Here is a 12054-nt window from a genome sequence, read left to right as displayed (position 1 = left end):
CTTCCTTCCGAGGAGTGGCTGGTGGGTTTGAACCGCCAGCCTTCTGGTTAGCAGTCAAGTGCCTTAGGCACTATGCTACCAGAGCTTGTGTCCGGGTAAATAGAAGACTAAATGACAAGACAGAGTCTTGAGGGCCTTAGGACACTATTTTGTGTCCCCAAAGAGCCCCGTGGGAGAATCTTATTCTTGGGAGAGTCCATATCAAAGCCTAGCATTGTCACTAACATCATAATGACTTATTAATTCCAGATTCTCTAACATGGTGGCCACTGCCGAGAACCGTCATACTTTCATCCAGTCAGCCATACAGTTTCTGAGGAAGTACAACTTTGATGGGCTGGACATTGATTGGGAATATCCTGGCAATCGTGGCAGCCCACCTGACACCCAGCAGCTCTTCACTGTCCTGTTGAAGGTAAGCCCCACTCCCCTTTGTCCAAAGACCATGGGATCTGACCCACAATGGGCTAGGAATAAAGTCTCTATGTATCTAATGAGGGGTCTGAGAAAGGCTAAATACACTCTAGACCAGAGTGTGGCTCTCATCCTTGCTGGCTCAAAGCCTGACTTCTTTAATACAAGATCAGATTATTCTTTCAGGGAGAACTTATATTGGGCAAGTTAGAGAGGCTGGTGTGTAAAAGTGTGAGGACAGTTAATAGATTAACAGTGAGAAATATAACTGACAAAACAAAACTCACTGCCATCAAGTCAATTCCAGCTCATAGCAACCCCCTTTGGGTTTCTGAGACAGTAAATCTTTATGGAAGTAGATTGTCTCATCTTCCTTCTGTGGAGCAGCTGGTGGGTTTGAACTGTCAACCTTCTGGTTATCAGTCACATGCCTTAAGCACTGCACTACCAGAGCTCCTTTTTATAACGGACAAAGGGACTGAAATATTCATTCCCTCTCTATCCCTAAGCACAGATCCACGTGAGAGGTAAGATATCTCACAAATATTTCCTTGGTGAGCAGCATCTAAACAAGCTGAGTTGGTTAGTAGAAAGATCAGTGACACCAGGCTCTGATAAAAACCAGCCTCTGTTGAGTTGACCCAGACTTACGGAGACCACACATGTGTCAGAGTAGAACTGTGCTCCATAGGGCTTTTGATAGCTGGTTGTTTGGAAGTTGATTGGTAGACCTTTCTGAGGAGGTGCCTGTAGGTGGACTTGAACCTCTAATCTTTTGGTTAGCAGCTGAGCATGTTAACCACTTGTCCATCCAGGGACTCCTCCAGAGTCAGGCAGATAGGTGAATGCATATACCTCTAGGGAACAGGTACTCCTGTCACCAGGACCAGATGTAAAGTTACTGGGTCTGGCTGCCCTTTCCTCTGGGCAGAGCTTGGTTAAGTACCAGTGTTTACTCTGATGTTCTTCTATATCCTGTTCTTCTGTAATTGATTTTTCTGATTATTAGATTCAATCATGTACAGGTTGCAGGGATGGGAGCAATTTTTATCTCCTAATATGATTTTTTCCCCCTGCTTTGGCTATTGGTTTTTCATTATAAAGTTCAACTCTTGGAAGATTAATTCTCCTCATTCCCGTTATTGGGAGACAGCTTACTGTTGTCCTTAGGGACCAACATCAGCTGACAGGAACAATGAAGTCTAAACTGAGCACTTCGCAGCTTTTTTCATAAAAACCAGGTACCCTCCAACCTGAGTCCAGTGTCCTCTGTTTCACAGGAAATGTATGAGGCTTTTGAGCAAGAGGCCTCCCAGACCAACAAGCCCAGGTTGCTGATTTCTGCTGCTGTGTCTGCTGGCAAAGGTACCATTGAGACTGCCTACCAGATCCCCCAGATGTCTAAGTAAGTAAACCTCAAACCCAGGTTCCCAAGTCCATGGCTCAGAAACCCCCAAACCCTTCCCTACAGAGTGGCCAAAGCCCAGATACCAGTGGCCAATGCTCAGGCACCCTGGACAGAGAGGGCTCTATCCCAAAAGAGTAAGATAACCCCGATGCCTGAGAGAGATGCATGGGAAGCCAACAAGAACTATGATCTTGTTCCTAAGTCTATTTCAAGGTTCTCTATGGTGAAAAGCTACTTGGAGAAGGTTAGTTGAGTCTTAAACTTCTAAAAGTCCTGGAGGTCTGAGTGCAGGTATTGATTATGGTTTGCATGTCTTTTATGTACCAGTTGCTCTTGGGATAAGGTGAAGGAGAACAAATAAAGAATGATAATCCATATTCCTTTATCGTTTAATCACAAGCAACACATTTTGCAGGGTCTAGAAGTTTTAGTAGGAGCTCTGATAGCATAGTGCCTAAGGCACTTGACTGCTAACCAGGAGGCTGGTGGTTCAAACCCACCAGCCACTCTTCGGAAGGAAGATGGGGCAATCTATTTCTGTACTGATACTGCCTTGGAAACCCAAGGAGGGGTTGCTATGAGTCGGGTCCAACTCGACGGCACACAACAACAACAACAGAAGTTTTAGTAGGGAGTAGGATGGAGAGACTGATTCTCCTTGAGTCATTTCTATCCTCTTCCCAACCACCCAAGGTACATGGACCTCATCAACGTGATGACCTATGATCTAAGGGGCTCCTGGGAAGGCTTCACAGGAGAGAACAGCCCCCTTTTTGCAGGACCCAATGACCAGGGAGACTACAAATACTTTAATGTGGTGAGTGAGGAAATAGGTTCCAGATAGCCAGTCCTAGCAGATCTCTTCAAAGCATAACATGGGACTCTTGACCCAGGACTAAAAAGGAGGCCAAGGAAGCTGGATGGACTGCAAGAAGACAAGTGTTCATCAGAGGGCTAAGAGGATTGGTCTTTATCTTCTCTCCTATTCCAGCTCATGTTTGCTACTTCCCTGTTCCTATGATTAATTGCATCCATTTATCTTTCACACCAAAGGAAGCAGAGTAGGCTTTTGGGATAATCTAAAACATTGCAGACATTTTTTTAAAATATGATTTCCATTTGTGCTAGAAGCACATTTTGTGATCCTTCCTACACCCATGCTTTTTTCCCCTTCTCTCCACCCTCTTCCTGTCCCATGAGGTTTTATCTTTCTAACTTGCATGGCTTAGGTAGATGTAACAGTGAGTTTAAAGTAGGTGGTTAAATGGACTGAATGTGATTTCAATGAAGAATTCAAACAGGAGTTTAAAAATTGTCATGGAAAAATCTCCCAGGTTGACATCCCATGCTCAAATGACTCTGAGCTGTGGTTTTTAGGCAGGTGGGGAGACACGTGATACATAGCTGAATTTCAGTCATGGCCCAAGTGCTAAGTCTGGTATAAGAGGAAGGAGAATAAGAGAGAACAATTCATTTCCAGTTGACACTGGCCTCTGCTACCTAAACAATATGCCTATTGACTGAAGATGTCTCTGACACCCATTCTAGAGGAGAGAGTGCTCCTTTCCTATCTACCAGATTGGATTGTGGATAGAGCTTGATGAGATGCTTATCTGCAGTTGCAAGGGAATTTTGCAGAAAGTCTAGGCTATTCCATGGGTCTTTGGGCCCCTGGTCAGCTGCTTCCTAATGATACTAATTCCTTAACTTGCTTCCAGGATTATGCAATGAACTACTGGAAGAGTCAAGGTGCACCTGCTGAGAAGCTGATGGTGGGCTTTGGGGCTTATGCCCGTACTTTTACTCTCACAAACCCTGCCAACCACGGCCTGGATGCTCCCACCTCTGGCCCCGGGAAGGCTGGGCCCTATACTCAAGAGGCTGGGACTCTTGCCTACTTTGAGGTAATGTCACACACAAAAAAAAACTAAACTCACTGCCATCAAGTCAGATCCAACTCACAGCAACCTCTCTTTGGATTTCTGAGGCAGTATCACTACAGAAGTAGGTTGCCAAATATTTCTTCTGAGGAGTGGCTGGTGGGTTTGAACCTCCAGCTTTCTGGTTAGCAGTCAAACGCCTTAGGCACTAGGCTACCAGAGTTCCTAATGTCATCAAAGGGCCAAGAAACCAGGGAGATCCACTCTCTCTGCTTCAAAGAATTGAAGATACTTCCATGGAGAAAAAGAATCTATACTCTGATTTCTAATAGAGGGTGTACCTTGATTGGCTGCTCTGAGTGTGTTTCTGTATTTGTATATTTTGTAGAGATAAAGTATCTTAAAGTTTAACCTTACAAAACATATGTGCACCTTTAATACTATTGGTAGTTCATATTTAATTAGTGAAAATATAGAGCTATGCTCTGTTCTAAAGTGAGTTTTAAAAATGCATTTTATTGAAATATAATTTATGTCCAGTGAAATACACAAAACTAAAATGACATAGGTCAATGCATTTTTTTTTTTTTTTTTTGCAGTTTTCCCTCCCCTTGCCCCCACCCCTGGCAACCAATAAAGAAAGTTTCCCTCCATATATAAACCTTTCCATGACCCTCCACAGCAATGAACTAACACTATATTTGTCCTTCTGTGATTGATTTATTTCATTCAGCATAATGTTCTCCAAGTTCATCCATATTATGCAGTGTTTCAAAGACTCTACATTATTCTTTAGTGCTGCATAGCATTAATTATCACCAAATATGAACTTGTGGCTGTCATTTTTGTTTTGTGCTTTTTCATGATGTCAATTTCTTTGTTCCATATAATTTTCTATGCTGAGCTTGTTTTGTTTATGAATCGTGTTATCACTTCCTTGCTATTATATTAGTATTTGCTAAATATTTGTGCTGGTCCTCTTTTTTCTTTTGATGTGATGGTTTATCATTTTTCTTTGAGGTTACCCAGTGATTTATAGTTTTCTTCTCAAGTTTAGAATAGTCGCTTCTATCTTATAGTTCTCTTAACTTCCCTACCAGCTAGAAGTTCTGTAACAACACAGTTTTTTCCCTCTTTTTGGTTTGTAGTTGTCATCATTTGTCAAATGATGTCTTTGGTTTCCTGCTTACAATCTTGTAGGCTTATTTACTTTGGATACTTCCATAGCTGGGTTGGTTTCTGGGTTATATCATCATGTGTTAATGGTCAGTTGTTGTTGGCTGTTGTTGCTTCTCTGTCCAAAGGACTCCCTTTAGTATCTCTTGTAAGGGTGGTCTGGTTTTAACAAATTCCCTGAATTTCTGCTTATCAGGAAATGTCCCAATTTCACCATTATATTTGAAGGACAATTTTGCTAGGTACATAATTTTTGTTTGGAAATTTTTCTCTTTTAGGGTTTTATATATACCATCCCATTGTCTTCTCACCTGAATGGTTTCTGTCGAGAAATTTGAGCTTAGTCTTACGGGTTGCCCCTTGTTGGTAACTTTTTGTTTTTCCTGTGCTTCTTTCAGGATTATTTCTTTGTCTTTGGTTTTGGTGAGTTTGATGATGATATGTCTTGTTTTTCTTTTGGGGTGTATCCTATTTGGTGTTCATTGGACTTCCTGAATGGATATATTCTCATCTTTCATCATACCAGAAAAATTCTCTTCCAACAAATCTTCGACAATATTCTCTGTGTTTTCATTTGTCTCTTCCTGTTCTGGAATTCTGATTACACATAGGTTATTCCTTTTTGATGGTATCCCACACGAACCTTAGGCTTTCTTCATTTTGTTTTGATATTTTTTTCTGATTGATCCCTTTCTAAAGAAGTATTCAAGTATTTGCCTTCAATCTCACTAATTCTGTCTTTCATTGATTCAATTCTACTCCTTTGCCCATTCAGTGTCTTATGTATTTCTTAAAATTTAGTATTAATCTTCTGGATTTCTGTCTGTAGATTTTGTATCATTTCTAATTTTTCATTTTTTTGTCATTTTGTTCTTATATTGTCTTTTGAAATTGTTCTAGGGTTTTCTCTGTGTTTTCCTCGATCTGCCTCTCAATTCATTGAAGATACCTAAATATAATTCTTTTGAATTCCTTATCAAGGAATTCCAACACTACGTCCTCCTCAGGGATGTGTTTTGGGTCCATATCCTGGTCCCTTGTTTCTTCTGCTTTATCTTGCTTCTTTGTGTGCACTATGATGCTCTGTTGGCTCTGAGGCATTGTGACATTTTTGTGTTCATATTTAATTGGTGATTGTATGTTGGAGTGACTTGCCCATGATTTTTGTTTTCTTTGTTTTGTTTGTATGTTATCTATGTAAGCAGGGTACTGTGCTATTTTCCTCTATTCGCTAGTTGGCAGCACTTATACACTCACCACCTTTCCTGTTGTCAGCCTCTCGTATGTCCCTGCCAGCCTTGGCAAACAGAGCCTATTTGTAGGTCCCTGGAATCTGAATGACAATGTTCTAACTTTAAAATCCAAAATGGCTGCCACTTGCAAAGATTCAAAATGGCTACACCCTTGGTCACTTTAAATATCCAAAATGGCTGCTGTGTGTAAACATTCAAAATGGCTGCACTCACAGTCACTTTAAATATCCTAAATGGCTGCCATGTGTAAACAATCAAAATGGCTGCACCCTCCAGACAGTAGGAAGTCCACACCTCAGGTTGTCTCCCTCCTTGCTATTTCCCTTTCTAGTCACAGGTCATCAGCATGCAGCCCTTGGTAACCAAGGCCAATTTTTTAGGTCAATTCTCAGGTCCCAACACCACTTGGAAATATTCAGCCTGTTGGTCCCATCAGAGTAACTGACAATCCACTGCTCACTGTCTCTGTACTCACTGTTTTCATTCAGGTTTTTCCAGTAGTTGGTGCCTCATCCACTTCTGTATACTTTATTTCAAAGCACAGGGCTCCAGAATTATCTTCTGTATCTCTGTCAGTTGATATTTCTTTTCTTTGTTGAGAAGGGTCTGTGTGGCTTGTCTGCCTATTCCTCCATCTTACTAGAAGTCCATTCTAAAGTGATTTTTATATATCATCTCATTTACCCTCACAACAAACTATGAGATACTTTTATCATACCCATTTTACAGAAGAGAATACAGAGGTACTTGGTTAATTACTTAACCAAGTAATTTGCTCAAAGTCACAAAACTAGTAAGAGGCAGATCTGAGTCAAAAACTAAGTTGTCCAGCTCCAGAATCTCATATCTTCACCACTATTTATGCTCTGCTATCTCCTTGTTAGCTTTTTTGAGATGAAAACTCTTTCAAATAACAGATAAATCCATTTCAACAGGAAACTGGGCACAAGGTATAAAGAGGCTACTTTGTCTATTGTCACACAGATGGCTATTTGCAGACACAGGACTGGAATTCATGGCTCATTCCTCTATCTATCACACTCTGCACTGGCTCACTAGACTGAAAATCAGGGCAGAGGAACTGGGGTAAAACTGGACCCACGTGTTTTTATTGCCAGCAAAACATATCCCAGGAATGAAAGGAAGGGAAGTGGGAGAGGTGACCAGAGCAGAGAAGGGCCCACCTGAGTCACGACTTCTCTTGTACCTGCCCCAGGTCTGCTCCTTCCTGAAAGGAGCCACAGAGGTGTGGAATGCCCCCCAGGAGGTGCCCTATGCCTACAAGGGAAACCAGTGGATTGGGTATGGCAACCCCAAGAGCTTCACCCTCAAGGTAAGGCCCTCTAATCCTTTCATTTGCATGATCAGGGAGAGGGTTAGGGACATGCCCTCAAGGTGCCTTTGAGCTGCTACCCCAGAAGACACCTAGGTGAGGCAAGGCCCAGGGAGGGCTCAGGGTTTCACAGGAGCCAGTCACTGCAGAGCCTGGAAGTTGGATTAGGTTCTCCTGCCCCATTTGGTAGCAGTTGGCTTCCTTCCTTCTTTTCATCCCTGAGACTCTCCTGTGGCTCTCTTACCTGCTATGCTCTGGTCTTGATCCAACTTTCTCTTTGTGCTTTCCAAGGCAGGCATATTTCCTCATCCCAAAGGCCATTGCATAGATCAATGTTTCCTTTTTTGCTTATAGCAATTTCCTATGGACTCAAGGAAAATCAGGAGGCAGAGATCCCCTAAGCCATGAGGCTTCTGCCCATTGGCCTTTCCATACTCAGGTCTGAGGGGGATAAAACTACTGCTTACAAACCTCAGCATGCTTTTCCTCTATGCATCCCCCTCTGGAACCTTCTCTCTTTGTCCAAACACTTTGCTGTGTAAAGGGCTCTATGTCTCTTATGATACCACAATCAAACCAAGCCTAGCTCAGACAAATCTCAGAAGGTTTTTTTTGTGTGTGTTAACAGAAGGCAAAGAAAATAGGCAGACTGGAGCCCAAGACCCCCTTTCTCACTGACTTCTAGTACTAAAATCTTCCCTCATATAAAAATATGTCCACTGATTCCTCAAGGTCGCTGTAGTAAAGCCATTCTCATCCCCTCCTCCCAGTGACTGGTCATTATCCTCCTTGTTCCCCTGCTCTCTCTCAGGCTGAGTGGCTGCTGAAGAACAACTTTGGAGGGGCCATGGTCTGGGCCATTGACCTGGATGACTTCACAGGCACTTTCTGTGGACAAGGCAAATACCCCCTCATGAACGCCATCAAATCTGCCCTTGGTGTCTCCACTCCTAGTAAGTAGTTATTGCTGCCTACTAGCCATGAAATATGGTTAAGAAAGATATGGTTAAGAAAGAGGAAAAGACAGAATCCCAGAGCTCCTTCCAGACTGGCTTCATGGAATTCCTCCTGCAGATCTTTTATCCACCCCACATGCCTGTAGGGGCTGCATTTAAGACCCAGGAAGACAGACCCAAACGGCTTGTCCCAGACAGCTGGTGGATGATAGTCCTACTGACAGAGGGAGGACCTATCAATATTCCTGAAGGTTGTCTTCTGGAGACCTGCTGTGGGCCTTGATAAGGTTGCCTGGACACATCAGAGCCTGGGGAGGTGAAAGGGGACCAGACACACCTTGTCTCCTATTCCTAACCTGCCTAGCTCCAGCCTTTATGAACTTTGCAGGGCAAAGAAGACAAACCAAGGGAGAGATTAAAAGTTAAATTGTTTCCTTGTGTCTTTCACTCAAATCACAATTTAAAATAAAAGTTAAATGGCAAAAAGGATGGAAAGAAGGAAAAACTTGAAGATGCCCAGCTTGTACTAGCCCAGAAGTAGGGAGAACAGTTACAGTTGGCCTCAGCACTAAATTCTGTCCTAGCCCCGAGGGCCAAGACAAGAGAAGCCAGGAAGATGTGGAGAAGGCTAGCGTTGATCCTTGGCCTTTATGTCAGGTCTGCTGGTTCTTTTAGACTCTGTGTAATCTTCACAGGCTCACTGGGAGACTGTTGTTACTCGTCAACTAATAATTATGTAGTACTTACTATTTTATATATCATGTATGTTGAAAGATGCTTTCCATGCATTTTCTCATTTAATTTTCATAATAATTCTCTAAGAGGTAATACAGGTGAGAAAATGGAGGCCCAGAGAAGTTAATGATTGTTCAAGGTTCAAAGTCACATAGTTAATAGTAGACCTGTGCTGTGAACTTGGATATATTTTTCCCTTTTTAACAAAAGCTACTGAATTTTAATACACACACACACATATATATTTATTTGGGTGAAAGTTTATGAACTTGGATATCCTTGATTCAGGCTAGAGTATTTAACTACTGGTTGAGATAGTTGTGCCATTGCTGGAAAGGACCCACAATGACCCTGCAGACATGACACTCCTCCTGAGAAAGAAGTCTACTCTAGAGCTAACAGAAAGCCTTTCCTTTCTCTCTTCAGGTTGCAGAGTACCCACCTCTACCCTGGGCACCAGTGTGGCCCCCATCGTCACTGCAGCTCCCGGGGGTGGCAGCGCTGGCGGTAGTGGTTTCTGTGCTGGGAAGTCTGATGGTCTCTATCCCAGCCCCACCAGCAAGCAGGCTTTCTACAACTGTGTGGGTGGGCACACCTATGAAGAAGCTTGTCAGTCAGGCCTGGTCTTTGACACTAGCTGCTCTTGCTGTAACTGGGCTTAAACTATCCACCTGTTTGGTCCATGAGGGACTGTAGGAGAGAAGGTCGATTAAATGAAAGTTTCAAATCAGAATGCCAAGTTGTCTGTTTTACCTTATAAATCTGTATGGCAGTGCCCTGAATGTGAAAGAGAATCCCTTGTACTTTCCCTTCCATGCACCCCAGAGGTTGGGAAGGGAAGGAGGAGAGGGCTGGTGGCTTGGACCTCCCTTAGCATCTCTATGGGAAGTTCTGGTACTCTGGGCCCTCTTGAGCCAGGAGGGGAGTGGAAACAAGAGGCTTTCTGGGGCAAGAGAGTTGAATCTTTCTTCTTTTTGACAACTATGGCCCCAAAGGGTCTTTCAGAAAGACCTAAAATAGTGGCTGGACTCAGGGTATTTAATTTATGGAGTTACTCCTTCAGGAATTCTTCCTTCACCAAGTTCATTCATCTCCCAACTCCAGAGCTAAACAACCCCACGTAAGCCTAACTTGTTCTGAAGACAGAGCCTGATGGGCTACATGAAGGACAGTCTCTGCACTTCACTCCTTTATGTCTGAGATTAAGAACTGTGCTAAGGGATAAAAGACCCCAGATTCAAACATATTCTTTACAATGACAACAACAATGCACTGCCATCGAGTTGGATCCGCCTCACAGCGACCCCTCCTTGGATTACCGAGGCAGTGTCCCTACGGAAGTAGATTGCCCAATCTTCCTTCTGAGGAGTGGCTGGTGGGTTTGAACTGCGAGCCCTCTGGTTAGCAGTCACAGAGATCCTTTTATTAAGCCTTAAATAAGACAAAGACAAAACAAAGTTATCTGGATGAGGGAAACACTAAATATGCACATAGTAAGAAGCTGAAGGAGTCCACTGACTCACAGCCATGGTTTTCATATATATGAAAGAGAACAAAAGAAATCATCACAAGATCGTGATTGGTGGTAGGTCAACTCATCATTGTCACAGGCAGGACTAGGGCACTGGTGAAAGGACTGGGTAAGTATCTAACTGCAGGTTAAAGAAGGTCATGGATTGGTTCTGGGGTTTCTATGTGGTGGTTGGGGTATGACTTATGATCACGTGTCTCTGAGTCATAGTTACCAGGACCCCGAATTTTAACTTGAATTAGATAACATGAGGCTATTTTTGGTAAATCATTAAGGACACACACAGGCAAGTTCCCTAGTTCTTTTGTAAGTCTAATGGCAAACTGCCACTTCTTGGGCTTACCTTGGACTTGTCAAAGTGTAACCACATTGTTGGCTTAATAGTTAGGAAGCATTGGGGAAGTAACACAAAGAACTCAAATGGTGTCTGAATTTATGTCAAGACTCAAAATGGAGTTAGGGCTCCCGTGTAGACCACACTTTCCACAAACCAAGTGCTTTAGAAATTAAGCTCTAATACATGAACAATGACCATCACCACTGATTTCAAAAGTATTTCACATAAAAAAAAATTAGTCTCAATAGCATACAGCAATAAAAACAAACAGGATAAAGAAGGATTTAAAATTTAATGTTCAAAATGCCTTGCCTTATTTCTTCCCACTTAGGGAAGGAAGGGATTATGTGAGGAAATTAGGAGGAAATATGGTTTCTATTTCCTTGTAGCAGTATTTTAAATGCCGATTATCTTACAAGATTAGCTTGATGATCGTAGCTTTATAGGTTTAACTTTGTATTACAGCATAATATAAATAAAGGAAAATGTATCTACCAAAAAAAAAAAAAAAAAAAACTAGTTCATTATAACTCTATTGCCACACCACACCCCAATGTATCCTTCACTTTCCTTAGGAAAGGCAAGGAGGAAGCTGAAGAAAAGCCACATTACAATAGGGTGGGAGATCTTCTAGCACCTACCATCTCTAGGAGAGCATGGTCCATTCTTCCTCAAAACAGTCATAGTGTTGAGGAAGCTGAGGAAGACTGTAGCTCACAGAACAAGAAAACTATGTTCACTGTCTTGGTTCTCTAGTGCTGTTATAACAGAAGTACTACAAATGGATGGCTTTCATAAACAGGGATTTATTCTCTTACAGTTTAGGAACTAGAAGTCCAAGTTCAAAGTGCTGGCTCTAGAGTTTGGGTGAAGGTCCCCTCGACTTTGGGCTTCAGCTCTGCCTCCTGTTCCAGGCCCACTAGCACTGGAAACTTTTTCTCGCTCACACAGCTGCCGGCTGCTGAAGCTGATGAACCCCAGAACAGCAAGTAAAATGGCAGAGTCCCAAGACCAGCAGGTGACATGGCAGA

The 12054-nt window shown here is 42.6% G+C and overlaps 1 protein-coding gene across 1 annotated transcript in view; it reads left to right on the top strand.

The window, feature by feature from the left end:
- The window catches only part of LOC103205151 (acidic mammalian chitinase), a 14809-nt gene extending 4992 nt beyond the window's left edge, over positions 1 to 9817 (top strand). Inside the window, exons 5-13 of the mRNA XM_007950425.2 lie at positions 250 to 415; positions 1695 to 1819; positions 2516 to 2639; positions 3541 to 3726; positions 7348 to 7464; positions 8276 to 8417; positions 8708 to 8736; positions 8951 to 8957; positions 9582 to 9817. Of these exons, the coding sequence (XP_007948616.2) occupies positions 250 to 415; positions 1695 to 1819; positions 2516 to 2639; positions 3541 to 3726; positions 7348 to 7464; positions 8276 to 8417; positions 8708 to 8736; positions 8951 to 8957; positions 9582 to 9817 (1132 nt within the window). The remainder of the gene's footprint in view (positions 1 to 249; positions 416 to 1694; positions 1820 to 2515; positions 2640 to 3540; positions 3727 to 7347; positions 7465 to 8275; positions 8418 to 8707; positions 8737 to 8950; positions 8958 to 9581) is intronic.
- The last annotated feature ends 2237 nt before the right edge of the window (positions 9818 to 12054 follow it).

The sequence above is a fragment of the Orycteropus afer genome, unplaced genomic scaffold (assembly GCF_000298275.1).
Source record: "Orycteropus afer afer isolate SDZICR_OR568_19922 unplaced genomic scaffold, OryAfe1.0 scaffold00010, whole genome shotgun sequence".
NCBI classification, from domain to species: domain Eukaryota; kingdom Metazoa; phylum Chordata; class Mammalia; order Tubulidentata; family Orycteropodidae; genus Orycteropus; species Orycteropus afer.
The sequence above is the reverse complement of the archived record's forward strand: the minus strand, read 5'-3'. Positions and strand labels throughout refer to the sequence as shown.